This window comes from Chiroxiphia lanceolata, chromosome 2 (assembly GCF_009829145.1).
Source record: "Chiroxiphia lanceolata isolate bChiLan1 chromosome 2, bChiLan1.pri, whole genome shotgun sequence".
Taxonomy (NCBI): domain Eukaryota; kingdom Metazoa; phylum Chordata; class Aves; order Passeriformes; family Pipridae; genus Chiroxiphia; species Chiroxiphia lanceolata.
Genome location: NC_045638.1, coordinates 6,935,225 through 6,961,708, shown reverse-complemented (window position 1 = coordinate 6,961,708; position 26,484 = coordinate 6,935,225). Strand labels below are relative to the sequence as shown.

At 42.8% G+C, this 26,484-nt stretch overlaps 1 protein-coding gene across 1 annotated transcript in view; it reads left to right on the top strand.

Moving 5' to 3' along the window:
* Window positions 1–25,321, top strand: part of LOC116782275 (amine oxidase [flavin-containing] A-like) — a 37,244-nt gene extending 11,923 nt beyond the window's left edge. Inside the window, exons 3-15 of the mRNA XM_032678687.1 lie at window positions 1,298–1,435; window positions 8,610–8,714; window positions 9,774–9,865; window positions 12,765–12,906; window positions 14,756–14,905; window positions 16,129–16,288; window positions 17,529–17,625; window positions 19,155–19,208; window positions 20,179–20,236; window positions 20,669–20,766; window positions 21,945–22,056; window positions 23,417–23,479; window positions 23,980–25,321. Coding sequence (XP_032534578.1) covers window positions 1,298–1,435; window positions 8,610–8,714; window positions 9,774–9,865; window positions 12,765–12,906; window positions 14,756–14,905; window positions 16,129–16,288; window positions 17,529–17,625; window positions 19,155–19,208; window positions 20,179–20,236; window positions 20,669–20,766; window positions 21,945–22,056; window positions 23,417–23,479; window positions 23,980–24,132 — 1,422 coding nt within the window. The 3' untranslated portion in view covers window positions 24,133–25,321. The remainder of the gene's footprint in view (window positions 1–1,297; window positions 1,436–8,609; window positions 8,715–9,773; window positions 9,866–12,764; window positions 12,907–14,755; window positions 14,906–16,128; window positions 16,289–17,528; window positions 17,626–19,154; window positions 19,209–20,178; window positions 20,237–20,668; window positions 20,767–21,944; window positions 22,057–23,416; window positions 23,480–23,979) is intronic.
* Window positions 25,322–26,484: the final 1,163 nt, after the last annotated feature.

Sequence of the window (26,484 nt, the reverse complement as noted above, 5' to 3'; positions counted from 1 at the left end):
GGTAGGATCTGCTTTGCTTTTCACATTACACAGGAAAACCATCATCTGAGAACATGAGTGTCAGAGCACTTCTCCTCTTATTCCCATCTCGCTTTTTGTGCTGTGACAGGCATGATAACTTGGAGCCCTAGAAGAAGAAGGCTGAGCAGGACCAGACATCATTACAGCTCAGACACACGTTTTAAGGCATCTTAAAATTATCCAAAATAACACTCCTTCCTCTAAAAACAAGCTGCATCTTGATTGCCATTAAAAAGCAAATGAAATAAGTGAAGAGTCACCTGTGGCACAGGGTGATGTAATACAGACATTACCTCTGTTTCCCACTCTGGAAGTGAGGGAGGTTTAAATTATATGAGATGCCACTGCTGGGCTACCAGAGATAAACAGTGGTGTTTCAGCAGAAATCATTGTGCGTGAAACATGAAGTATAAACACCATCCTTCTGTGACACTGAGAATGCCTGGCTTAAAATACTCACTGTAAACAGTGTTAAAAAGAGTTACTGTCTTGGGAAATCAACCTGCTGTAATGGTATGCATCCTTGAAAGTTCCTGCTTGCTTCCTGCTTCCCAAGGGAGTGCAATGCTGGACTGAGGGGTGCATTGAGCACCTTTGATGACAGGCATGGCTGGAGGCTGCTGCCCAGATGGCTCCAAGGTGTGCAGTGCTGGAAAGGAGATTAATCTCCTTGAAAACTGCAGTGCAGTGCTCAGCACCTGCAGCATTAAGTCTAAGCAGGTATCTGCAGAAAGAAAACAAGCCTTGGTGCTGGAGATGGTTTCAATTTGTGAAGTGTTTTGCAGTGACAAGAAAAGTAACATGAATTCTGAAAAAATTCAGTTAGATTTAACCAAAGTGTTGATGGGGTTGGATATTTCTTCATAGCTCATGTCTTCTGTGGAACTAAAAGGGCAATACTGAAAACTAGTGAAATTTAAAAGAGAGTTAAACCCAATTGCACACTTGTGTGTCACAAAGTGAAGACACTGTGAACTCTGTGTATCTGTCATTACAGAGCTCAATGCTGCCTACTTTTAGGTCAGTAAATACACAGAATCACAGTCACAGAATCATTTATGTTGGAAAAGACCTGTAATATCTTCAAGTCCAATCTTTGGCCGATCACCACCTTGTCATTCCAATGCCTGACCACCATTTCCACGAAGAAATTCTTCCTGAATGTCTTACATATAGGTTCCATGCACATTTCAGCGTGGGATTATTTCTTCTACTTCTAGATGCTCGTATTGAGGACCTTCCTGCACAGCTTCTGATTCCTGTGTTCTTTTGACAGAATGAACAAGTTGGTTGGGTAGATGTTGGTGGAGCCTATGTGGGACCAACCCAAAACCGGATTCTCCGGCTGGCAAAAGAGCTGGGTGTTGAGACCTACAAAGTGAATGTTGAGGGCCATATGTTCCATCATAAGGGGGTAAGTATTGCATCTTCCATGTTGAGATAACCAACGGTATCCTTGAGCTTTGGAAATTAGTGACAGTCATTAACAGGTTTTCGTTTAAAGCTCATATTTAATAATCCAGAAAGCAGCTGTTTTAAGCGTTGTTATTCTGTTTTAACTTACTGGGATCAGCGGTTCTTATACTATTTTCAAAAGATTTCAGAAAATGGAACTGAGAGGAGTTAAAAAATTTGGGATACATTTGGCACATTATCTCTGAACAAGCCCCTGTCAAGGCTTACCATCAGCTTCATGTCTGAGATGTGAGTCCAAGTGGCTGGTCTTGAGTAGTGTGGTGGTTTGGGCTAGGCCTTCCTTGGTGACCAGTTTGTAACCAAGGAAGGGTCCAGATTTACCCAGTATTCCCTACGATTTTTACGTAAGCCAGATTATAAGAAGAAAGGAGGAGAGGTCTTCGCTCTCTTTCCTTCCGGCGGCTTGGAGGTGCAGGTTCCCTGCTGTTGAGTCTGCCGTGTTGGGGAGCGAGGCCTGGTAGGGCCTTGTCGACCTTGGGAGGCAGAGGTTGCCGGCGATCGTACCGGAGCGACTCTCGGTTGTCCCAAGGAGAGTGGTGGGATATTTTCTTTGCTAACTCTTAGTTACTAGATCTCGGGCTACTGATTGGGATATATATATATATATATATATATTTTATTTTGGTTTTGTTCCTTTTCCCTTTCCCCTTCCCCTTCCCTTGTGAAATTCTATATATATTTTTAAATTGTATATATATTCAATTGTAACATAAGTGTAAATATATTTATATATATCACTTTAGCTGTCTCTCTCTCTCGTTTCGGGTTTTTCTTAGTTGGTTGGTTTTTTTTTTCTCTCCCTCTTCTCCCTGAGGTTTTGGGGGGGGGGGGGGCTTCTGGTGGTAAGGTTTGGAGACTTGGCAGGGAGCCAGCTTCAAACCATATCAAGTAGGTACTGGTGTGGCTAAAGCAAACTAGAATGAAACCTGTCTTCAGATCAGAATTCCAGCCCTTGTCTGAGATCTTTGAACCACTGTTTTTTTGCTCAGATCCAAATCAGGACCTACTGCCAAAACAAGTGCAGAGTGAGAACAGTAGGGAGAGGCACAAAAAAGGGCTTAAGATTCATAGGTAAGAGATAAACTGTCTATCTCCTTGACTCACAAACTATTTTAGTTTCCAAAGACCAAATTTTCAATTTTTTTTTTTAATATCCTTTAGTTTTGGTACTTAACACACTCTGGCAGAACAAAACTTGAAGCCTATATGAGTAGGAGTTCACATACTTGATAGGGTCAAGGCTGTGTGATGGATCCTTAATTGGTTTCATTTCTATTACCTTCTCACTTTTTCTTCCAAGAATTAAAGCAATGTATTCATGCTGCAAAATCTGGTTCTGCAAGCACCCCTTATTGGGGAGATTGGTGCCAGGCTTATAAAGTAGACACATCTTAAACAATTGCATAGTCACTCCACAATAGTAAAAAAGTTATTTTTCATGCCTTCATGTAAAATGAGTGTAATTCTACAGCAGGAGGGCTGGGCTGATTTGTACCAGCTGAATGTTTTTCCCAGTCTATTTAATTTAAGCTGGGGCATGGATCTCTTAGCATCCTAAAAGGCACTTATCTTCTTTATGTTAAATAAAAAGCTCTAATGGGTTACATGAATTTGAGCCCTTAATCCATTTTGACACTGAAGCTGCAGCTTTTTATTGTCCCACATTGCATTATGCATGTCCTTGCTAATGACCATGTAATTTTGTACGATTTCTTTGAAGTGAAAGCATGTTTCTAAGCAAGAGGCAGCATTATGAGCTATTCAGCCAGATCACAGGCTATGGATCCATTCTGGATTTGGCACTGTGGTCCTGCTAAGCTAATCAGGGTCCCAAGGGAGCTGTAGTTGTTGGACAGCAAACGGGCTTTAAGGTCTACCACCGTGGACAGACTTAAGCAATGGACAAATCATAATGATGCTTTTCCTCCAGTAGGTCTCATTTCTCCCACATCCTCTTCCCATGAATTGTAGGGTTTGTCTTTTATTTTCTTTTCCTAAGGTTTTCCACAGCTGCTTCTCCTCACTCTTTCCTTGAGACATTGTGTAGTCACCATGCCCTTTGATTTAGGGATGTGTTGTTGAACTCCGTCTTACATCCCACTTCTGTGCAGTCCTGGCTGTTGGCTGGGTGGGTCAGTGCCCAGGGCTCCAAGGGATTGTACATTTTACCTGCTGCACACTGTTATCACGCTGGATGATGAGTTGGCCAGGTAGGGATTTGTGCTCTCCTAGCTGTAAATGTGCCCTTCATATTCCTTAAGGATTCTGCAGGAACACGAGCACCTGTGATATTTCCTAGATGACAGAAAATGTTAAAGACATGATTTGATATTAAAGGATCATTGCCCCAGAAATTAAATATTAATCTGAAAGACGGACATGTTGGGCTAAGACACCATCAACTATGGGCCAGCTGCTGCCTTTCAGGCTTTAGTTAGACCTTTCAAACTTTCCTCCTTGTGTCTCATCTGTTATTTCTGTCAGCTGGTGGCTGTCCAGGAGCCTGTAGCCAGGGCCAGACAGGAAGGTCTCTTCCCAAGGGCTTTCTTCAAAGTCTGCAATGTTGTGTGGTTTGTCAGAGGTGACAGAGAGTGTTTTGAGCACTGACTAAGCATGGCTTTAGATTTTGTTGTGACAGTCAAACAACTATACGCCATCTCCAGCACCTGCAGATTAAGAGATTTTTGATCTCCTGTTTACCACAGCAATCAGCTCAGTTTGGCTTTTTCAGAAGATTTCCAGGGTACTGCTTGGATTGATTTAGGGGAAAGTGGGAAAGTGGTTTATCCTAGCAACGGAAGCAGCCAAGGGAAAGTGGAAATCCCCAGAGGGATTTAATGAGCTTCTTTTCTCTGAAAGGAATTTTTCCCATATGTGTGTGGAAAAACTCCATGTACTGCAAGCTTTAAAACCCACGTTGCTTAATTTGTGCAGGTTTCCTTTGTAGTTACAGTTTATTTGAAAATCCAGATATGCAACTGTTGTTTATCTTTTTTCTTTTTATTTGTTCATTCTTTCCCATCACTTAGCATGGTAACATGAACTGCTTTGGCGTTAATCGGGATTTTTTTTTTGTATCCTGTTGTTGCAAATTTGTAACTTCAAACTGCAGTGTTTGTTATGAGCCCCAGACTTTCTCTCCATCAGAATTTCTTTGTGGCTACTGTCCTGTAGTTCAGCAAGAATGCTTTAGGACTGAGAAAAGGCAGATGTGCTGGAGTTTTCCCTTCCCTGAAGAGGCAGACAACTTTTTATTTTTACAGAGACCCTTGAAGGTCACTCTGTCGTTTTCACCTTCTTTTTAGAGGAAGACCCTATAAAGTAAAGGTATTAGGGCCTTGGTGTGGTGTTAAGCTTCTCATATAATTGCAGTCCTCTCAGATCTGGCAGTAGCACCCAGCTCCAGTATATAGAACATTAGTAAATAAGGACTGATTCTGATTATTTTTTGCTTATGATTCTCAGAGCAAGGTAGCACTTGAAAAAAGATGAGCATTTCTATGCAATGCTTCACGCTGGACATCAAGTCTTTTCTTTCCAACATCTTGCCTTAAGCTTAGGGTGCAGCAGGTAAGTCTGTGCAGATCACCATAAATCTGCAGTTCAGACACAAGGAACCACAGACAGTCCCAGGCATTGCAATGCTTTCAGCATTGGACCTGTTGGAGATGCTGAGCAGAGGAGGAGCTGAGGCCTCACACTGCCCAGAGCCACTGCTCTGCCTGTGTGTGCTGTGCGTGGCCCAAGGCAATAACAACTCCTGCTCTGGGGCACAAGGGATGCTCCTCCTGAGCTTCCTGATGTGTACCTCGCCCCCTGCACAGCAGGCAGGAGCCAGACTTGCCTTTCTCAAGACTGCAAAAATTGTCAGCTCCTCTGGTACAAATAGAAACTTGGGGTGGTGTCACAGCTGGGGTGACTTGGGATTAATTCCTGTAGTTATGGCTACAAGCTCCAGAGTAGCCCCGGGCAGGGAAAAGACAGACCTTGCTGAGCTCATCTTCCTCTGCTGCCTTCTTTCTAACCACTGAAGTATGGTGCTTGAGGACCTTGTTTCCTTTGGATTGGTGTGAGGTAACTAATCCAAGCAGGCAGCAGGACCCGAATCTGAGCTCTGCAGGAAAGTGTTCGACACACTAGGAAATGAGAAAAGATAGTTAGATAAGCTCTGTGGGTCAGTCAAGCAGCCATGTGTTAGCGTGGGAAAAAAGCCAGTAGGTTATTTGCCTTTCAGTTAAGAAAACAGTTGTTCTCAAAATAGTACATCCAGAACACTATAAAAACTTGTTTAAAACCAGAATATTGCAAGACCTTCCCTGTTTGCAGTGAGCTCCTCTGTGAAACATGCAGCCAGAGCTTCTCTCCCTAGTAGGGAGACAATATTAAAAACAAATTAATAACTTACCAGCCCCAGGTCACTTGGGCTAGATTTATTCCCTGCTGTGGAGATACTTGTGCAAGAGAGAAAGTTGAAAAACTGATGTGTCTAAGGCTGTTTGCCTTGTGCTGTCTGATGGGCAATGGGAATTTCTTTCCTGGGATTTGTTAGAAATGGGCTTTCCCTTGATCAGCTCCCATGTCTGGTAGGTGCAGCCCCACCTCACAAAGGGGTTAGTGTGTCTGTGAACTATTTCAGGCTCTCTGAATTTGGTCTTAGCCTCTTTCAGGTCTGTTAACACTGTTGAATTTTTCCAGCTTTTCCTGCCATTGCTCTCCAGACTTACTAAAATTACGACTTCTTTGCATGCAGAACAGAACAACAAATAATACAACTTTAGACTGTTAATTATCAGCTGGCATTTATTAGTTCTCAGTGGATAAACTATGTTTTCCCATTGATCTCCCTGGGCTATGCCGTTGACCAAAGATGCGGGACTAATAATATTTTCAAATCAGCAATGAAAGGGTTGTTCTTTTTTCAAATAGCAGATAGTTGAATATCACATGTGGTACATGTCATACCAGTGGCCAGGATGGTAAGATTTCTTGATCAAGCCTGAGCAGTTTGTGGTCATGGTGGTCTAATGCTGGTATAGAGTGGAAAAGCTGGAGAAAAATACTAGCTAGCCAGAGAGTGGGCAAGTTCTCTCATCAGTTGCCCCATCTGCAGCAATCAGGACAGTCTGGAAATTTCTCAGCCTGCAGCTCTTGAAATCACGGGAGTTTATGCTGGGGGTTGGAAAAGCTGTTTTGATGCAAATTTCGTCATAGAGTTTCTGAGAGACACTTTTCTTGGGCTGGTTTTTTCCAACAGTATAAGGAGTAGGTTTGGCTGAAAGCAAGAGGAGGAGAGGAGCCTTAGAGGAAGTTAACTTTTTACTTTCTTTTTAAAGAAGTGCTTCCTGTTTTAAGTTAAGTAAGCTAAGGATAGGAGGAGGGTTTGCAAGTTACACCACTCCGTATAAGCACAATCACTTATAAAAAAACCTGTTGTGAAAGGAGGTGTCGCTGAACAGTGAAAAACTGGGAAGTTTTCACTGCTACTCCTGATAGTCAGGCTTATCTTTTCCCTTTACCCCCTTGCAGTACAGAACTTCAGTAATAACTTCACCTGGATTCAGGTGGCCCGACAGCATTGCTTAATGGCAGGATTATTGGTGTTAAAACATGTTAAGGAAGACACATGGATGGCACCTGTGTTCTCAACCAGAATAAAAAGTTTTGCAATAAATGAACTTTGAAGGAGTGATATTTGATGATCTTTTTTAAAAACTAAATTTTTTTATGTATATTAAGAAGAAAACTATTAGCAGTATATTGCTGCTTTGTATCAGGATATCCTTGTTTGATACAGAATCAGTTTATGACAGCAAAAGCTGTAACATGCAGTACACCCCTTTGCATACGTTTTTTGTTCCTCTTTTCTGTGGCTGAACACACAGTGCTCCAAACAGACAGCGAGAAATTTTCCTCAAGGGAAAGGAAGAGGCAGCGTCCTGTAAAGGAGTCCCCTGCTGGTGGTTCACAGGAGAAGTTTGTCTGCTCTTACCGTGGCAGAAGTGTTTTACATGCACATGTGCACCTGGTGAAGGCTGAAGCAGCAGCATCCCCCCCCTACACCTTCCTCCAGTGTAAATCTCTAAAACAGAATGAAATGGAGATAAAAGAGAGAAAAAAAGTATATGGTACATAAGGTTAAGATTGCATACCCAGAAATCCAGGGGTAACCAGGCACCTACAGAGTCATCCTGGTGACTTGAAAGCTCAGTGTTTGTTGGAAATTTGAAAAAAAAAACAAACCTTAAGCACTTGGATCTCAAGCTGAACTGAGTGCTGAGATCACAGCCTGGTGCTTTTCTGGCCCAGAGCAGAGATTATTGTGTCTAGGTGGAACAGGAGAGTGGCTTTGCTGCTCCCCTCATTGAAGATGATGAGGAGGAACAGCACAGACTGGCCCTGACAGACTCCAGAGTTGGGGCGCCGCTGTAGCCCTCTTCTGAGGACAAGAGGGACCAAGCAGTGTTGGCCAAGTCTTGTTATGGCCCCTTGCCCACATACACTTGTCTCTTCTATTGCACCTGTCCTGGAGCTGACAAAAGTTGACCAAAATGTAGGAATTTGGATATTTTACTGCTTTTGCCAAGCCTGAAAACTCACTATGGTCTCTGAGTTTCATCTTGCGCCTTTTGTCTTTGTTATGATCTTTGCAGAAAAATGTTCTGAAGAACAACAGAAATCCATAAGTAGGTACACGCACACACACACAATTATCAGAGAGAAGACCAATAAGTTCTGTCTTGACAAGTGGGAGGAAGGTGCATTTGGCTCCTGCTTCGTGTCCCCTGTCCTTGGGTCACCATCTCATGCATTTGCAGTGCTGCAGCCTCTTGCTTGGACTGTTCAGGAACAAGGAATATTGCTTCTTTGGCCATTGCTTGAGTCTCCTTAGCCCAGAATTTGACAACCTGCTCAAATGTACCACTCCCCATCCCTTCTGAATAACAGTAATAATAAAAAAAGGTGTTACTGTCCTTTTTGATATCAGTCCAGCTGTTTTTTTCCCCTCCTACTTAGCTAAAACCATGTCATGACTTTGAGAATTTTGTGTCCTTTGGTAATGAAGGTTATGTTTTATTTTATTTAATTTGTTTGTGTTTTTATGTGTATTTTAGGGAAAGTCACGCAATTTCACGGGTATTTGCCCTTCAACATGCAACCCCTTAGTTTATCTGGATTACAATAACTTCTGGAGAACCATTGACAAGATGGGAAAAGAGGTAGGCTGTGGAAATTGCATGTTTCCTACAATGTTCAGGCCACCATGAATAAATCAGTTTTGGTTTGGTTTGGTTTCTGGCATGTTTTTTTATTGCTTCTTTAATATAAAAAAAACTCCGAGACAGAAAGATCTGGAGGTGTCTAAGATATCTGAAAAAAAAATTAGCTTGAGCTCAGTGTATGTACTTTCTCATGACAGGGAAAACCATTCCATGAGCTGAGATGAGAAGGGGTTTTTTTCCCTTCCCTTGTGGCAACCTTTTTGAGTAAAGATGATTCTTTTTTGCAACTGCCTAAGCTGGGCTTCAGTTTGACTTCACAGTAATTTTATTTTTAAAATTCAAAATTTAAGCAGTATGACTGCAGCCCCTGGAGCATTATACTGTCTTTCAAATATTCCTTATAATCTATCTACAAACCAAGGACTCTACCTTGTCAGAACCTTCAGGCATAACTAACTGTATTCCTGTGAAGTTCACTGGGTTTATCTGGTTTTGCAGAGTCAAATTTGTGTATGATATTACACATTTTTTGTAAAATAATACATTTTTTTTTAAGATTCATATATATGATAGTGTCTTCACATGTCATGGTACTTACACGCAAAGAACTATTATTAAGAATATACCTGTCTAAAAATAATTCAGTAGTATCTAGACATCTTTTTCTTGCTCTGTAGTCAACAGAGAGACATAGGGGCCTTTGGATACCCATCTTGGAACTGACTCAATCTCTACTGGGGAAAGAATTTCCCCCTCAACTCAAGACAACTAAACTGGAGTAGACACCTCACTTCTGGAGAACTAAAGGCCAGATGAGTCCCATCGTAAGGATGTAGTTCATTGTTCAGACAAAGCCAGATTTTGTGGTCATGGTACAATTCATGCCCAAAGATGTGAATGGAAACTATTCCATTTGGTGAATTTATTGCAAATGGATATCTGTGTGCAGGGGACAAAATTAACTCCTGGCCAATATATCAGTCAAATCTGTGCTACTATGTCAAGGCAACGATAAAGTTCTGAATAATTTCTTGAATATTTCACCTCTGTCTCCAGATTCCTGTTGATGCACCATGGGATTCTCTGCATGCTGAAGAATGGGACAAAATGACCATGAAAGACCTGATAAATAAGATTTGCTGGACCAAGTATGTAACTCTATCCACTTTGAACCCCAGCTGCAGAATGATAGTGGCTTTCTGGTAAATTCTGTGATACAGCTGAGTTCAGCAGGGGTACAGGCAGTGAGAGATCAGGAGGTGCTTGAGGTGAGGTTTGGATTGACTGGCAGGTGGCATTAAAGGTACTGGGGAAGGCCAGGGTTTGCTTCAGCAGGCCTGTGCACACAGGAGTGACAGGGTGGGCTCTTCCCACCACGCTTTTGCTTCAAACCATTGGAGAGTGTGTGCCTTTGGCACCGGGAAAATCAGCGTGTAAATAAAACTCCGCTTTGTAGACGAATAAAGGTCACTTGCAGGCACAGAAATGGAGGCAGTTGAGGGTACTTCCCTAGTCCCATGTCAGGCTAGGAGCTGAGGAGTGATGTCCTCTGATTCTCTGTCATGTGCATCTGCTTTTATTGTGTGAGCTGCATGGCATGTGCCACAGAGCAGGCAAGTGCCACTGGTGCATCGGAGAGCAGCCACTGGAAAGCAGCTTCCCTCTGCCTGCTCAATGGAAGGGGCAGTCTGAGACCTGAAGAGTGGGGAATGAGCAGCTGTTTGGTACTGGAAACTCTGGATAAGTCAAGATGCTGCTCCTTGTTTCAGCAGTGGTGTCTACTGGGCCTCTGAAACACTTGCAGGGAAACAAGGAGCAGCAGAGGCAGCCTTTTTTGTTGCCTTATGCCTCCCTGGTAGGTTTGTGCCTGAGCCAGGCCGGGTGCTCCGTGTTTCTCCCAGAAACCTGTGACCGAGCTTGCTCAGCTCTGCCTGTGGCTGTGCCCCCTCCCTGTGTGCCCAGGAAGCTGCCCTTGAACACCAATCAGCTCTCCTGGGGCTCTTTGCCCTACAGGATAGCTTCCTGTGGGACATTGCCAAGCAGGTGCTCAAGGAGGATGAAATCTGCTCTTCCAAATTCCAGGGCTGCAATTCTGCTGTTTGTCTTACTTCTCTCAGGATCTTAAACTCCACAGTCCCATGGCCACTGCAGCCAAGGCTGCCCCTCACCTTTGCATCGTCCAACAGGTCCTCCTTGTTTGTGAGTAGTAGGTCCAATGGACCATCAACCCCAGTTGGCAGGAAGAGAGCTAAGGTGTTGTATCACCTATAAAATGACCAGTGTGTTTTATGTGTCTGTAAGGGATCACATTGTATAAATAACAAAAGGAACAGTGTTCAATAAACTGAAGTGACAACAACTGGAAATTCTCTTTTCTTCTTTCTCTTTTTCAATCAATTCTCGTTATAAGGCAAAGAGAAGTGTGCCCATATGAGCCCTCATATCCCTGCTTACTGTGCCAGCCTCTGTGCTGTTCTGTAACACTCTCCTCCCTCATATTCACTGTCTTTTATTTGTGTAGCTGTGCTCTGTTCACCCTTTCATTCTGACTGCAGTTTAATGCTGTGCCTGCAGCTTCCTGACCAAAACTTTCCTTTTGAAATTTATTTTGATGGCTTAAATCTTGCTCCAGCTCCATGTGATATGTGGTATGGCCATTTGGACTTGCTCTCTGTGGCATTGTAGTTTTCTTTACAATCAGTTTTATGAGCCTTTTGCCTCCAAACTCGGTTACTTTGAAGTACCCTTACTGTAGCAAGTGCACTGGCTCTTCCTCTGCTAGTTTTTACTGTTCCTCTTAGTCAGGGATCTGGTGGAGTATAAACAGAACTGGGTTTATAGTGATTCCTCCTGTAACAGGCTTCTCTGCAAGGCAGCTTCTACTGCGAGTGGTTTTGTGGCAGTTTTAATGCATGTGCTCAGCTCAAACACATTCAAAAACTCAGTAAAAACCCATTTTAGATCTTCAAGCCAAGCCACATTTTTCTATGCATAGTTAAAAAACACAGTGCTTAAACAGAAAAGCCCCCCCCCAGCATTTTTTGTATGACTTGGGCCCAGATTATAAAAGAATATTTGTTTGCCATGTGTCACAGATCAGCACCTTCTGATCCTGGAGACCACCTTCATATTTCTTAGGCCTGAACCTGCTACAACTGCTTAGTGTCTTGGTGCTTTTGGGCTTGTGGCAGAGGGGTCTTGTGTGCAGGATGTTTTCATGTCCTGGCTAATGGGATAGGGGTGACTGGACTTCATACTGAGGGAAATGAGGTTATAAAAGTTTATAAGTTACATATTTTAGCCCAGATAATTTGCAAAGTTCCTTCCTTTAGCAGAAGATATTAAATTCATGTTGTTTTATGAAACTTCATCCAAGTCAAAGTCTTTTTACCTTCTTTGCAAAATTATCTCAGTTTCTTTAGTAATCTGTAGCCAGAAATTAAAGAAATGTGAACAGCCAGACCTTCCTGCTGTTGTATCTCTGTTTATATTCAGAGGACTTGCTGTGGTGACCCTTTCCTTATATTTATGGCAGTGATTGCCAGTTTGGTTTCTCTGTCTGGCTTATTTACTATGGCTGATTCTTGGTTTCACAAAAGATCTGTGCAGCAGTTCTACATGGGAGATGGGGAGTGTCTTGGTTAGTTCAGTCCCTCAGGACCCTTCGGACCTTGGAATTGTTCTGCCCAGTGAGCTCTTCATGGAGGAGAAATGCAGAAGTTTCCCAAACTGATTACCAAATGTATTCTCCTGTTGAGAGAAATATTTGCTGTGATGAAAGGAGTAGCAGCTTGGAAACTAAAGACATAACTGAAGTGAAATCAGTGGGATTTCAAGTTGAATGGGTAAATACTTTGAGAGGGAGGTGCTGGTAGAAACCTTTTTAAAAGGTGTCACTGCAGACTGAAAAATCAAAGAGATATAAATCATCTTGACTTTTCTGACTTTGGAAAAGCAGTCCTTATTGAGAATAACAAAAAAAATCCTGAAAGCAGTCAGGAAATCACATTTTCTCACCGTCTTTTTCTGCTCCTGTGTCTGATGCAGAGCTGTTAGAGATTTTGCCACCACCTTTGTGAACGTCAACGTCACGTCTGAGCCTCATGAAGTGTCCGCTCTCTGGTTCCTGTGGTATGTGAGGCAGTGTGGGGGCACATCCAGGATCTTCTCTATCACCAATGGGGGCCAGGTACAAAATGTCTCATATTCTTCCTCTTCTCTTGAAGCTATAGGGAGCAAGTAGAGTGTTGTACCCATCAAAGCCCTTTAATTAATGAAAAGACAAGAACGTTTGGCACTGGAGACAGTTGTGTTCTCATGGGGTGATACAGCCCTTGACAACTAACCCTGTTTAATGAATAATTTTATTAGCTAGGCTTTGGGATAAATTGGGACTATTTAAACAACTGGGGGAGTTCTGCATTCACTTCAGCACAATACTCTTGTTACTGTTGTGGTTCTTTTTTGCCAATTTATTTTCTATGGTTACTTGGCACATTTGAATGTTTTCAAAAGTTCAAAGTAAGTGTACTTCAAAGTGAAATAGGGTGTTTTTTTCGGTGTTGAAGCCTCTAACAGCGAGAGCTGGAGGTAGATAGCAAAAAGCCCTTCATTTTTGGGTCAGCTTACATGGCAACATTTTTTATGAGCTACTTCAGACTGTTCCTTGATCATGGCAGGTGTCTGGCTGCCTGGAGAACATCGTGATTTCCATGTGATTGTTGTGGATGAAATTTCAGAAAAGAGAGGAGAGGTTTGTCCAAGTAATTTGGATGTGGTATGTTGGCACCCTTTATTAGCCTCCTACCTCAGTTAACACAGCCTCAGAAAGTATGTGCAGCATTTCAGACTTAAGCTACCAGCTGGAAAAGTGGAGACAGCACCATACCCTCCCAAGTATCCTGGGACAGGAAGACATTAAGAGAAATTGCCTGGAGAGAGGCAGTCTCTGTCTACATCTGTCTGCTGGAGCAAGAATAGACAACCATGTGTCAGTAAGGATGTCAGTGGTGCTAATGCTGTCCTGAGGAGGAGCCAGGCCTAAGAGTCTTCCTCCTCAGAATGCCCTCAATCATGTTTGCTGTCCCACATCAGCAGTGGCTAGACATTGCAGCAAGAATTAAAAAGAAAATTAATCCCAGGACACTCATAGCTAAACAAGACATGTGGAGAGGAGCAAGCTAGCCTGAGAAGAGTACTTCTTTCTCTTTGTGCCTAGGTGGAAAAAGTTGTCTTTGTTTCTATAAGGTTCCCTCTTCCTTCACCCCAATTAATATCAATTGAGTAAAAACACTAAGAGTTTCTGACTTAGTGGCCATGACAAGCCTTATAAAATTTCCTTAGGCAGCCATTTCAGTTTTTCAGCACAAGACTGCATGGACCTTTTCCTCCCTGCCAGTACCAGCACCTTATATGTAAAAGTGAGCTGCTTTAATACAACACTGGTGGCTCATAGATAAAAGAGTGTTTAGTGCTTCCCCTGAACCTCTGCACAGACATCACAGGGAAATGTGTCACAGACTGTTTTTTTCCAGATAGCACTGTCTTTGTGTCTTCCCAGGGACAGATAAAGCCCATTGCCTCTTGCACTTGAGACCAGACCCAGTTAAATATCTGTCTTGCTTCTGGGCTGGTGTAGTCTTTCACTGTACAAATGCAAGTTGGTTTCTTTGTCAGACATGAGGGTTTTGGTAGCACTGTGATGGGTAAAATATTGAAAACCTCTTTTGAATGAAGTGATATATTTATGCTAGCTAGAATACCTACATTAGATGTGTGTGTTCTCTAGGTTTCGAGAGCCTTTAAGCCATATCATTAGGGAAGCCATTGCAAAAGTGGTTTAGTCAGCAATAGACACTGAGGCTCAGGTTTATGCCCTCACTCTTCTGAAAGTCTGGGTTTCTTTATGCACCCTTAATTCTTGCAGATTTGATTTGGGGTTTCGTGATGGTGAACAGAAGTCATATTCAATGTTGTTGTGATTAATGCTGTTGATTTTTTTGATTTTGTTTGTTTTCTGTTTGTTGTGTTTTTTTTAGGAGAGGAAGTTTAAAGGGGGTTCTGGTCAGATATCGGAGAAAATAATGGAACGCCTCAAAGGCAGAGTTAAACTGGAGAGACCTGTGATCAGTATTGATCAGACAGGTGATAATGTCCTTGTGGAGACTCTAAACCATGAGATATATGAGGTAATTCGATCAGAATAAAAGTAGAGTACGCATTTAGTAGGGCAATACATCTGCTGTAGCTCTAAGCCACATGTAATCAGGAAGTACCCATTTGTATGTGTCTATTTCTTGGACTATGCTGACACTCTGTGAAACCTGCTTTACAGATTCGTTTGTGACTGGGTCTCTTCTTGGTGTTCTGCTACTTAGTTCCTATCATTACTGACTTTTTCTGCCGTAACTTTTTATGCGTTCATATATTTTTACATTTTAGTTCTGCATTGCAACCAGTTCAAAGGAAGGGAAAATAACCTTCCTATTTCTATCTAAGTTTGTGGTTTGCAGCACAACAAAAAAGAAGACATTTCAAGTACCTTGAGTAAGATTTTGCCTCTGTGCAGGGGTGCTATGAAATGCTCCATCAGCACATCATCACCCATGGCACCCACGAGGCAGCAGCTCCTCTACATGCAGTGCCCAGCGTGCCGTAGGAGTTTATGCAGGATAGTCAGGATCTGCAAGACCCTGTCTCACTGGTGACAGTGTTTGGAGGATATTTAGAGAATGCTAGCAGAAAGGGAAGGGCTGTTTGACAGGGAAGCTGGTCCAAAGATGTCCTGGAGGAGGGACTCTCCTTTCCCCAGGGATTTTTAAGCCCAGGAGTTAAACTGCTGTCTGCCTCCGTTATGACTGATTGACAGTCAAGTTGGAGGAGATAGGTTTCCTGCTCTCAGCAGCTCCATCAGCCTGAGAGCAGCAGTGTCATGATATAACACTCATGGCATCCTGATCCCTGAAGCACAGCGTCCTTCCTTGCTCCAGTCAGACACAGGACCTGCAAGAGGGATGGAGCCTGTTCAGGAAACCTGAAATCACCATCAGTATAGCTTGTCCTGAAGTAGTGTCCTGTGAACATGCACGAACATAATTTTTTTTAGTATCTTATAATTTGGACAAATGTGTATTGTATTTTCCTGGGGATGATAAAAGGCAGTTTTACCCATGCCATAAGATCTCTCTTGTCCCATTTTCCCACCTGTCGCCAGCCAAGTTTCAACTCTGATCTGTTTGTTAGAGCTCCCTTTTTTTTTTTTTTCTGAAATGGCAGAATTATTTTGATCCCCTGGAAATATCTGTGTGGGAAAGCCATGTAGCAGATTCAGGTGTGGGAGAGATATTAACAACCATTAGGAGTGTCTTTCAAGGCAGCGCCTTGTCGGTGCTGACTGTGTTCTACATTGCAGGGCAAGTATGTGATCAGTGCCATCCCTCCAATCCTGACAACGAAGATTCACTACAAACCAGAGCTACCACCAAAGAGAAACCAGTTAATTCAGCGTTTGCCTATGGGGTCTGTCATAAAATGCATGATGTACTACAGGGAAGCCTTCTGGACAAGGAAGGGTAGGTGGGGAAAGTGAAGGGCTTGGGAGCACCGTGCTACGCGAATTTCAAAAGCTCTGCTGTCTATCAATCAGGAAATAAACCCAAGGGAGGGTCAAATGTGCCAAACCCCAAAACAAAACACACAGAAAAATGAAAAGTAAAGCTCCTTAGAAAGGGATATTCTTCCTCTGAGCTTGAATGCCTGCCTTGCCCCAAAGATGAGTCCGGAGCCAAATCTCATTGTTGCTGAGGTGGGGTGACCAAGAAAACAAGCAAGATTTCCTGAGAAGCATTGCTGAAACCTGCATTACACAGAAGAAGTGGACTTGCAGCAACAGCTGCCTGCTTCTCCCTGCCAGGGACAGAGTTAAGTCAGCCAAAGAGAATTTGCAGCAGATGACAAGCAGAGCTTAAGGTGTAAACAAGACCTTTCCCTGGTTTTAATCCTCTGTTCTGCAGAGTTGATATCTCAGAGGACTGGGAAAAGTAGGTTAGCTTTTTGTTCAACTCAAGACATTTTTTCCATGCTGCAATATCATGTTTTTCTCAGCTTTGGCTGATACCATTTGCAGAACTATTTGTGTGAACAGATTAGTTTCCACTTCCTTTGTAACAATGCTGAGAGTGGAGAGGAAAATATTTCTTAATCAAAGTAATATAATTTTTGCATGTTTCAGGGCATAAACTGGCCACTGGGATTAGTCAGAAATATAGTCATATTTATACATTTTTCTGTATGAGATTTTTTGCATGTTCATCTGAAACATGTCCTAATGTAATACTGTATTACACAGTCCATGTTTCCACTGCATTACGGTTATTATGGGACAACTTTCCTAACAATTTTATCATCAGCAAAATCAATACTGAGTGTAAATTTTAGCCCACAGTGACCAGATGTGATTACACTGCGTTTTGTTTAGGCCAAAGTTGTTCATGGAATGAATCATTTTAGTTCTTGCTAGATCAGTTTATTTTTAATGTTTTTTACCTGGGCCTGTAGCAATCCACAGGAATTCCTTGCTAAGTAATAATGGAATTTAAAAGATTTTATAAGTCTGTGTACAAAATTTCTCGGAGTTAAAGAGAAGAGAGTAGAGAGACTGTTACAGAAACACTTCAGACATGTAGATATTATTGGTGACAAAGGAATTACTGTACAATTCCTTTTATGGATAATGTTCCTTGCTCATTACTATCAGAAACAATAATCATCACAAGTTTCTCTGACAATCCTCTGGGGTTTTTTTCCTCTTAGGTTACTGTGGTTCCTTCATCATTGAGGATGAAGAGTCTCCAATTGGAATAACCATAGATGACACGAAACCTGATGGATCTTTCCCTGCCATTATGGGGTAAAAGCTTCTAGCCCATAATTACAGACATGTATTTCATGTTGTATGAGTGAGTGAAAGAAAGAGGTGAAAGGACCAGGCTACATCAGTGTTGCCCACTCCCGCAGCCTACATAGCTGGAGGAGAGCACTTCTAACAAGCCTCTTGTGCCTCTCTAGCCCATATAAGCTTTTTGGTAAAGGCTCTGCTACAAACAACCTCTCCAAAGGATATGGTTGGGAAGGAATTGCTCAGTTCAGCTGTAGTCCATTTTAGGCATTCAGTTCATGAGGTTTTTTTGCTGAGGATTGGATTTAGAAATAAATCCCTTCCTTACCTAGCTGTATGAGCCTGTATTTGGTTTATGTTGGGCTTTGTTCAGCGCCTGGGCCAAAATGACAGTGCAGTGGTCCAAGGAATCCTTATTTGCTTCCTCTCACTGTTGAGCTGAGCCAGGACAACCACCCCAGCTGGTGGCTGAGCAGGGCAGCAGCTGTGCAGTGAAGAAATCAGGATTCTGAAGTAACTGACAAGTAAAAAAGTTACAGTTTGGACAAACAGATGGGAAAATATGTGGCAACATTGACTGGCTTTTAAAAGAGGTGAAACCAAATGAACAAACAATCTTTACAAATGTTTCCACTGTAATCTGAGGTAAGACTGCCAAGAAAAGGCCAATATAAACATCAGGCAAGTACTCCCTAAGTGTCTGACAGGGAAAGCTTACCACTTCTACTGAGCTGTACATGTTTATGGCCATGTTCAAGGCTTAAAAACTTCCATGACCTGAGAGCAGTAAGCCTCCCACAAACCCCATAAAGTGAAAGGTTTCCTGCTTTCTTTTTCCTTGTGGATTTATACAACTTTCTAAGAGTGTAGGAACATACTTCATCCCCTGGGTACCTCCACTAAGGTCAGATGAACTAATTGCCAAATCTGTTTCCTTCAAGATGAATAAACATTAATCTCAGTTCTTCCAGGACTGGTCCATGACACTGTGCAGAGCTTGTCAGAGCAGCAGGCTTTCATCACTTCCTAACACCAGGTGACACAGGCAGTGGTGTGTTCAGCTACCTGCTAGACTTCTGAAGCTCAAGAAAACTTGGGGTCTCAGTCTTTTTGGATGAGACCTAAATATAAGAGGGCGGGCAGTGCAGGCCTGGTTTGCTGGACAGTGCTGTGTCTCTGCCCACTTTGGGTGCAACTTTGCTGTCCTGAATCAGTGGGGACAGAGAGTTCATTCCCACAGAGCAAGATGAGGCCGGTGCTGGCAGCTTTGAGAACACTTGCAATCTGCAGCTTTCTCATCTGGTAGCCAGGCAGCCCTGCACATCTGCCCTCTGGGAATTCAAACTCTCCCTTTCGATTAACTCCCCAGGGTACTCTGCACAGGCCTTTTCACCTGTGTGACCTGCAATTATTAAGTGCCAAGGTATGATGACAAAACGTCAAGCACATCCTTTTTTTAGAGTCATTTCAGGCAAGAGCTTGCAAATCAGCTGGGGAGCTGGCGCTGTGTGATATTTATATGCCGTTTTTTTTCTTTTCAGTTTCATTCTTAGCAGAAAGGCTGGAAAACTGGCCCATCTCAGTAAGGACGAGAGGTAAGAGTTCAGAAGCTGTAAATATTTCAGAAGCAAGTTGGTTCTCTGGGATGCTTCCCTGCAGGAATGTGTGTGAATATGTGTGTGCATGTGCACATACGCACACACTCGGTACAACTACCAACACTGGAAACTGGAGCAAGAATTGAGCTTTTAGCATAAACAGGCCTAGATACTAATGCTAATATCCATCCAGCTGCATAAACAGGCCTAGATACTAATGCTAATATCCATCCAGCTATGGATATTTCTAAATTTTGAAGTTCTGCCCACTCTTCCATGCTATGACTTGTCAGCTCTGTGTCTCTGCGTGAACTGAGAAGATTTTTCCAAAGGTGTTCCCAGACTGCATCCCCACTGAATGATGCTTCACCCCAGGGGTATAGGGAGCACCGACATGTCTAGTTTTGGGTTTCCTTCACATTCAGACTGGGTGATGAGGTTTTTGAACTTCTCTGTTTACAAAAGTATAGTTTCTCCATTAGTCAGTGAAATGAACAAACAGTACTTTCTAAATGTGGCTTTTGGTACTGTGCAAGTGAAACGGGAGTTCTGCTTAGGAATGTGAGTAGTATTCTTCAGCTCATATTTTATTCTCTGCTGTAGTAAATCTGTAGGGATTTCATTGATTTATAGTGCTTTTCTTCTGGTCTTACACCAGTGAACATGAAAAAGAATTGGCTCCGCATCCCAAAATAACTGTATGAAGATTTACTTTTTTAGACCTCATTGCCAAAATCAACCTTCATTTCCCACTCCCTGGGTCCATTTTGGATGTAACTTTTAGGCATCAGCATTTGAAATATGTATGCTAAGATTGGAACTTGAAATCAGACTTTAAAACAAAGCCAAACACAACTTTCTTTCCAATATGTTGCAATAAATTTGTTTAGTTTTTTATAAGGAGAGCAAGAGCTGAGAGATTTTTCCCTCCCTTTTTTTTTCTGATTCTGATTTTATTTTCATATAGGAAAAAGAAGATCTGTGAGGCATATGCCAAGGCATTGGGAATGAAAGAGGCTTTACAAGTAAGAAATGAGTGCTTGTTTTCACCTCTGTTGTACAATAATGTTGCTTCTTTGTTCTAGACAATGAAGCCAAAGTTCCTGGCACCTAAAATGTGTACCTAAAAATGCACGTTGTGCCATACAATCTGTTCGCCCAAGGGGAGGGCAGCAGCATCTAGTACAGGAAGAAAAGAACTGCCAGTCTCACTCTGTACAAGAAAAGAGAAGGCAGGGCATGTTTTAATTTGTCCTGTCATTTCCCCATGGGAGGCTGCTGTTTCTGTAAAAGCAAAAAAATTTGTTTTGTGCAGATGGATAGCATTAGCCAGATGACATGGCACTCCTTTGATAGGTATTCTTAGACTGGTTTTTTCCCTCTTGAAAAGAAATCTATTCTTTATTTCCAATTTCTCTGCCAGTGTTTCACTCTGTAATGTCTGCTGATACTTACAGCCTGTGCATTATGAAGAAAAGAACTGGACCATGGAGCAATATTCAGGGGGTTGTTACACAGCCTACTTCCCACCAGGCATAATGTATTCCTATGGAAGGTAAAACAGAGAATGCTTTTCTTTCTAATTCACATTTCTTAGCTAATGTGCCATGATATACCTTATGCAATAAAATTATGGCATATGTAGAATATGCCTCTTTCAGCTCCCCTACTCCCCAGCTAGCAAGGATCTTGTTATTCACTTGAATAACAGCAGAGTTTCTTTTGTGACTTTCAAGGAAACAAAACACAAAGTCACAAAGGGACTTGCTAGAGGCACAAAACCTTTCCCCACTAGATTACTTACAGTATTTTGTGCTACACAGTATTTGCAATGGATCCCTTTAAAGCCCAGTGAGACCTGGAGGGCACACATGAAGAGTCTGTGACTCCACTGACTGTGTAGGTGGAGCAGCAGATTCAGGTGAAGCCCAGGAGCTCCTTAACGTGTCCAACATGGGGTTACATGCTGTGTCTGAGCAAAGATGCATGTGGGAAGAAGTTATCTCATGCACAGACTCTTCTGTTGTCATTTATCTGAACACTTGGGCCTCTGGCCTGGGGAATCTGGTGTCATGCAGACAAGGAAAACCTAATTATGGGTTAGATGGGAGCCCTTACACCAAGCACATCCTCAATGGGAAAGGGAGCTCGTTACCTACAGCTGGGCTGGCCGGGATGCTTTTGCAGCTTTACACATCTGAGGCACTGGCTTATATGACCCTACAGGGTGAATGCAACTCCCTGAATGCCAAGGCCTTCAGCTGCCATCCTCTTTTGGCAGGACTTACAGCCAGACAAGTCCAGCCTCCAAATAGAAGCAGATATTAGTGACCCATCACTGCAAAAACATCATTCACAGAGTTCCTCTGTAATGGCAGGATAGCAACAAACCTGCCGTGCAGAAGACATAAATCTATCAGCTGCACTACATTTCTGGAGGCTGGTAGGATTATCCCTTATCCCAGCACTAAAATAAGGCCTGTATTACTTAGCTCAGAAGTGGGGCAGGCTGATTTATGCCTTAGATTTTCTCTGCCTCAGATCTTGAGTTCTGTGTACAGAAGCCAGTAGGTGGTCGTGCAGGGACAGCCTATTGCTCCGTGCTCCCCAGCCCAGGGCTGCAGGGATTCTGGAGGACTGAAGCCGAGCGCTCCATCAAAGCCATAAATTGCTTTCAGGAGGATCATCGCCTTCCTGTTACTTGCCATCTGACACTCTCCATTTGTTTTGAAGGATCATTCGCCAGCCTGTTGACAGGATCTACTTTGCTGGCACAGAGACAGCCACCCAGTGGAGCGGATACATGGAAGGGGCCGTGCAGGCAGGGGAGAGAGCAGCCCGAGAGGTACAGACCGTTGGTTTGCTTTCAACATCTCTATTAAAAGGCTAAAAAGGATTAAAAGGCTAAAAAGGATTAAGTAGAGCTTGGAGGGTCTGATTTTGTGCAAAGACTCCTAGAATTGGCAGGGAGTGATCCCAGAAAACAACATGAACTAAAGCCTTTTTTTTTTTTTTTTTAACTTACTTACTTTGTTTGGTTTTGAAAAAAGCGAAGCCAAGAATCTCTCCCAAATCAGGATATAACTGCACTGGAGACTTAAAATGAAGCTCATGTCATTTACCACATGTCTAGAAGAAAAAACCTTCCAACCTGATGCTGCCCACAGATACAGTACCTGAATTCCTAACAAATGCATGTTTTAAAAGTAATCTGAGTCATTACAAATGCTCACAGCTATTTCCCGTGCAGAAATCTGGAAATCTGAACATTATTCTCATGTTTGATCTATGCCTTCTAATTCTCCTTTTACAAAAGAGTACCATTAGCTCAGCTTTATGAATTTGTAATGTGCAGCTCTGATAATGTCTAAATCTCAGAATGACACGCATTGGGCTGGGTTCCCAGTCACAGTGAAATCCCTTTACAACAATCTGGAAGGGAGGGAGGGGAAAAAAAGCATTAAAGGGTGTACATTGCAGTTACAACTGCTGCATGGCAAAGCCACAGAGCTGTTATTTAAGGGAAAATCAGCCCTTTACTTCCATGTGGCAGAACTTACAATCCTCATTACTTGCTCTGTTTCATGTCACCTAATTTCTCTTTCCTTTTCTCCATTCCTGTGAGCAGTAGTTACAAAAATGGGGAATTTGTCTCTTCTGGAGGCATTTATTTGCTCCCAAGAACCTCCATGATTGTTACAATCAGTTTATTCTCAAGAAAAACCCTTGGTGAGCTTTGTACTGCCTGAACAGCCAAGAGATGTCTTCATAATTCTATGCTTTGAGAGCCCCAGGGTCTCATTTCTCCTCTTTCTAGTTTTTGATCCAAGCACCATCACTTCTAACAGGCTTTGTGTTCCGAGCACATGGCAGTAACCTCACCTTGCTATTTCTCAAACATTCTTGAGAAGAAGCATTTTCAGTTGTACTCAGGGAAAAGAACCAAAAACAAACAAACAAACAAAAACCCAACCAACCAACCAACCAAACAAAAAAGGCAAAACCCAACAAAAGCCATCTAGAGAAGCTGTAGTAGAAATCTCTGTACATTTTCTGGTCCAAAACACTTTCAAGTAGTTAATGAACATAACAGTTAATGCCTTTTATCGATGTCACGTTTCTCTGTCTTCCCCTGCTTTTCCAAAACTGGAAGTAGCACAGGTTATAATTTTTTCTCATGTGGTACAAATAATTTTTTCTTCTAGATATTGTACAGTATGGGGAAGATCTCAAAGAGAGAAATTTGGATGCCAGAGCCAGAGTCAGAGGTAAACCAGACTTTCTCATTGTCACCCAGTCAGGCACACACCCCTCAGTGAAGTATATCCCTGTTTCGGTGATTCTGTGGGCCCTATCCCAGGAAAGGTTTTGGTCACCTCACATCCTGATGGCATTAATTTTTGTGACTTGTCCAAAGAATATTATTACCCCTGTCTGAGAGTTAGATGGCCAAGAGCCAAGGACAATGATCTCAGAGCCTGGGGGACTGAAAAATCCAGGAAATCATCCTAGTTCTGCCCAGTCCCAGGCCATGGGTTTAAGCTAAATATAATGTCCTTCTAGTCACAAGGAATTTCATCTTCACTGTCCTTTTGCTCTTTGGGATGACAGAAAACCCATGTTTCACAGCCATGACCCTTCTTACCCCCCACCAATTGGGTCCCTGGGAAAAACCTGTGATCCCCTCGCCCTTGTGGGGGACATTTGCCACCTCCCTGCTCGCGTGGTGAGGGGACTCTGCATTGTTACCATCTCCTCTCTCCCCCAGGATGTCCCAGCTCGACCATTCACCACCACCTTCTGGGAGAGGAACCTCCCCTCTGCTCCAGGACTGCTGTGCCTGCTCAGCTGTACTGTGTGTCTCACCTCTGTGGCTGCAGGGCTGTTTGCCTGTAAAAAGGGACTACTAAATCGAAACTAGCAGGAACCACACGCCCAGTGGAAGCTGAATACTCCCTCTTCTTACCTTTTATCAGACAAGTGTTATTTTGGAAAAGGGCAAAAGTTATTCTCCTTGTGATTTTTCTTTTTGGCCCCATAATTAATGCATCAAATCCACTGGAGCTGCTACCAGCTAAACAGAAATAAATCAACTGTGGGGGTGTTTTTTCAAATTTGCCTTTTTCTTGTCCATTTGTTTTGGTTGGACACGACCAAATATCGAATATATCAGTGGTATATTCCTAATACAGGCAAGGCAAAATGCAGATCACACGTTTTCCGAATTACAAAGAGGTCTTGGAGAATGTTTCTGTTTCCACTCAGGACTATTTTTTCACCATACAAGATAACAAATGCCCTTATGTGTTCACCTCAGTTAGCAGCTCTGAATATCCAAGGTTATTCCCACAACATCCCCGCTGCACAGAAGAGATTAGCTTGCCAATCAGAGGTAGAAATGCCAAATTAATTTCCAAATGCATTTGATTAATTATTAATCATCATGACGTGAAACTTAACCCCGAGCTGGATGAAAGGGGGTAATTAGCAAAAAGCACATGACTACATGGCAAGGGAGGAAGCATGGCTGGACTTTATTCTGCCCACTGCCAAGCAAACATCTGCACTGACCTGTCCTATGTGGTGCCTGATCCGGTGTGGCACGGCCAGGACGGGGCTCTTGGTCCCTTCCTGCCCTGAGAGCACCTGATCCAGCCCAGCCGTGTGCTGTTACAGCACAGTGCAATGAATTAGCAAAGTGAAATCCCCTCTGACTTGCAGCAGGTGCTGGCTGGTTTTTTCCAAATGGGAGCAGCTTCCTGGCTGCCTGTCAATTCGCTGCCCCCCGTTCTGCTCGTAAGCCGTACCGCCTTCTTCCAATAAGGAGAAATGTGTTTGAGGCTTGAATTACTGCCTTGTAAATTACAGTAATTGGATGCATCTGCCTGTTCCGCTCTTATTATGTACATGATACACTTAAAATAATCACTTTAGTGTTTAACTGAAGTCTGGAATGTATGTTTCACGATGTACCATCATTATGTGGTCTTTTTGCCATGAATTTTGAGCATTGTACGTGTCCATGAACGCAACTGTCATTCAACATGGGTGAAATGTGCCTTTTAATAGCCCTGAAACCTTGATCTTCTTATAAACTTTTCTTCAGATTCTTTCTTGCTTCGTGTGTTTTAAGTCTGAGGAAGCTGGTTCTTCTCTAGTGTGTAAAGGCACATCACATGTGGCAGCCTTGCTCTGCTTGATATAATTCTTATGTATGTGCCAATAGAAATACCTACCTGCCCCAGATGACTTTTCCCTGGGCCTCTGCCTCAACTACGTTCTTATGTCTTCTCACTTTTACATACAAAAGCCTTGTAGAGACACCAGAAGTGCAGACAAATCTCAGCCAGGCTCCCCACCAGAAGCCTTTTCCAGAGGGAAGGGGTGTTTCAGGTGGCCCCTTGTTTTCAGATGTGAGCAGGGTCTCACAGTGCCAGAGTTAAGCACCACACAGAAGAGGTTGTACAGACAGTACAGTTCTCCTGAGCTACTTTGTTCACTGTTGTAGCCCTTCTGTGTGAGGATCAGCCAGGCACTACTGGTTTCTCTGGGGGGAAAAAATGCCTGGATGGATTATCTGTAAGAAAACTATCTACATTTTCAGCTTCGACTTTCCCATCTACCTTGAACTTACACACATACTTGAAATTATTCTCACTGGCAAGGAGAGAACAGTCTCAGTAGGAAGCAGCAATGTTGGATTTTGAACACAGTAAGTGCAATATTAAATGCTTGTTTAAAGGACTTTTGACAGGTTGGTTTAGCATCCACCTTAGGAATATTTTAAGGGGGAAAAAGGGACTAGCGCGAATTGCTGATTGACTCGAGGGCTCCTTGCTGAACATGTTCTTCCCAGCTCCAACCATTTACAAGCAGGGATTCCTGTGTTCAAGGACTACCCCGTGCATACAACCTGGTGCAGCCACAGTGCCTTCTTGGGGAGGGAGCACAGACTTGATCCTGATGAACCTTTTGTGATGTGAAACAGTTCTACGCCATCACACACTGCCCTCAGGGGGTATTTCCACCACCTGAAAAACACTGCTCATATCTGTTAAAAAATAATTAATCCATATGTGTATCTGTAGCAATTAGAGCCATTCATTTTTGGGCTTACTTTAAACTTGACATCAGAATTTTGTGTGCATGTGCAGAAGGACCCCAAATCATCTGGAATACGCTTACGAGCCAACACCTTCCAGCTTTACTTTTCACCTCACTCATGCACGTTTCTATTGCAATTAGTTTGGGGCTTGAAGTACAAGTTCGATTC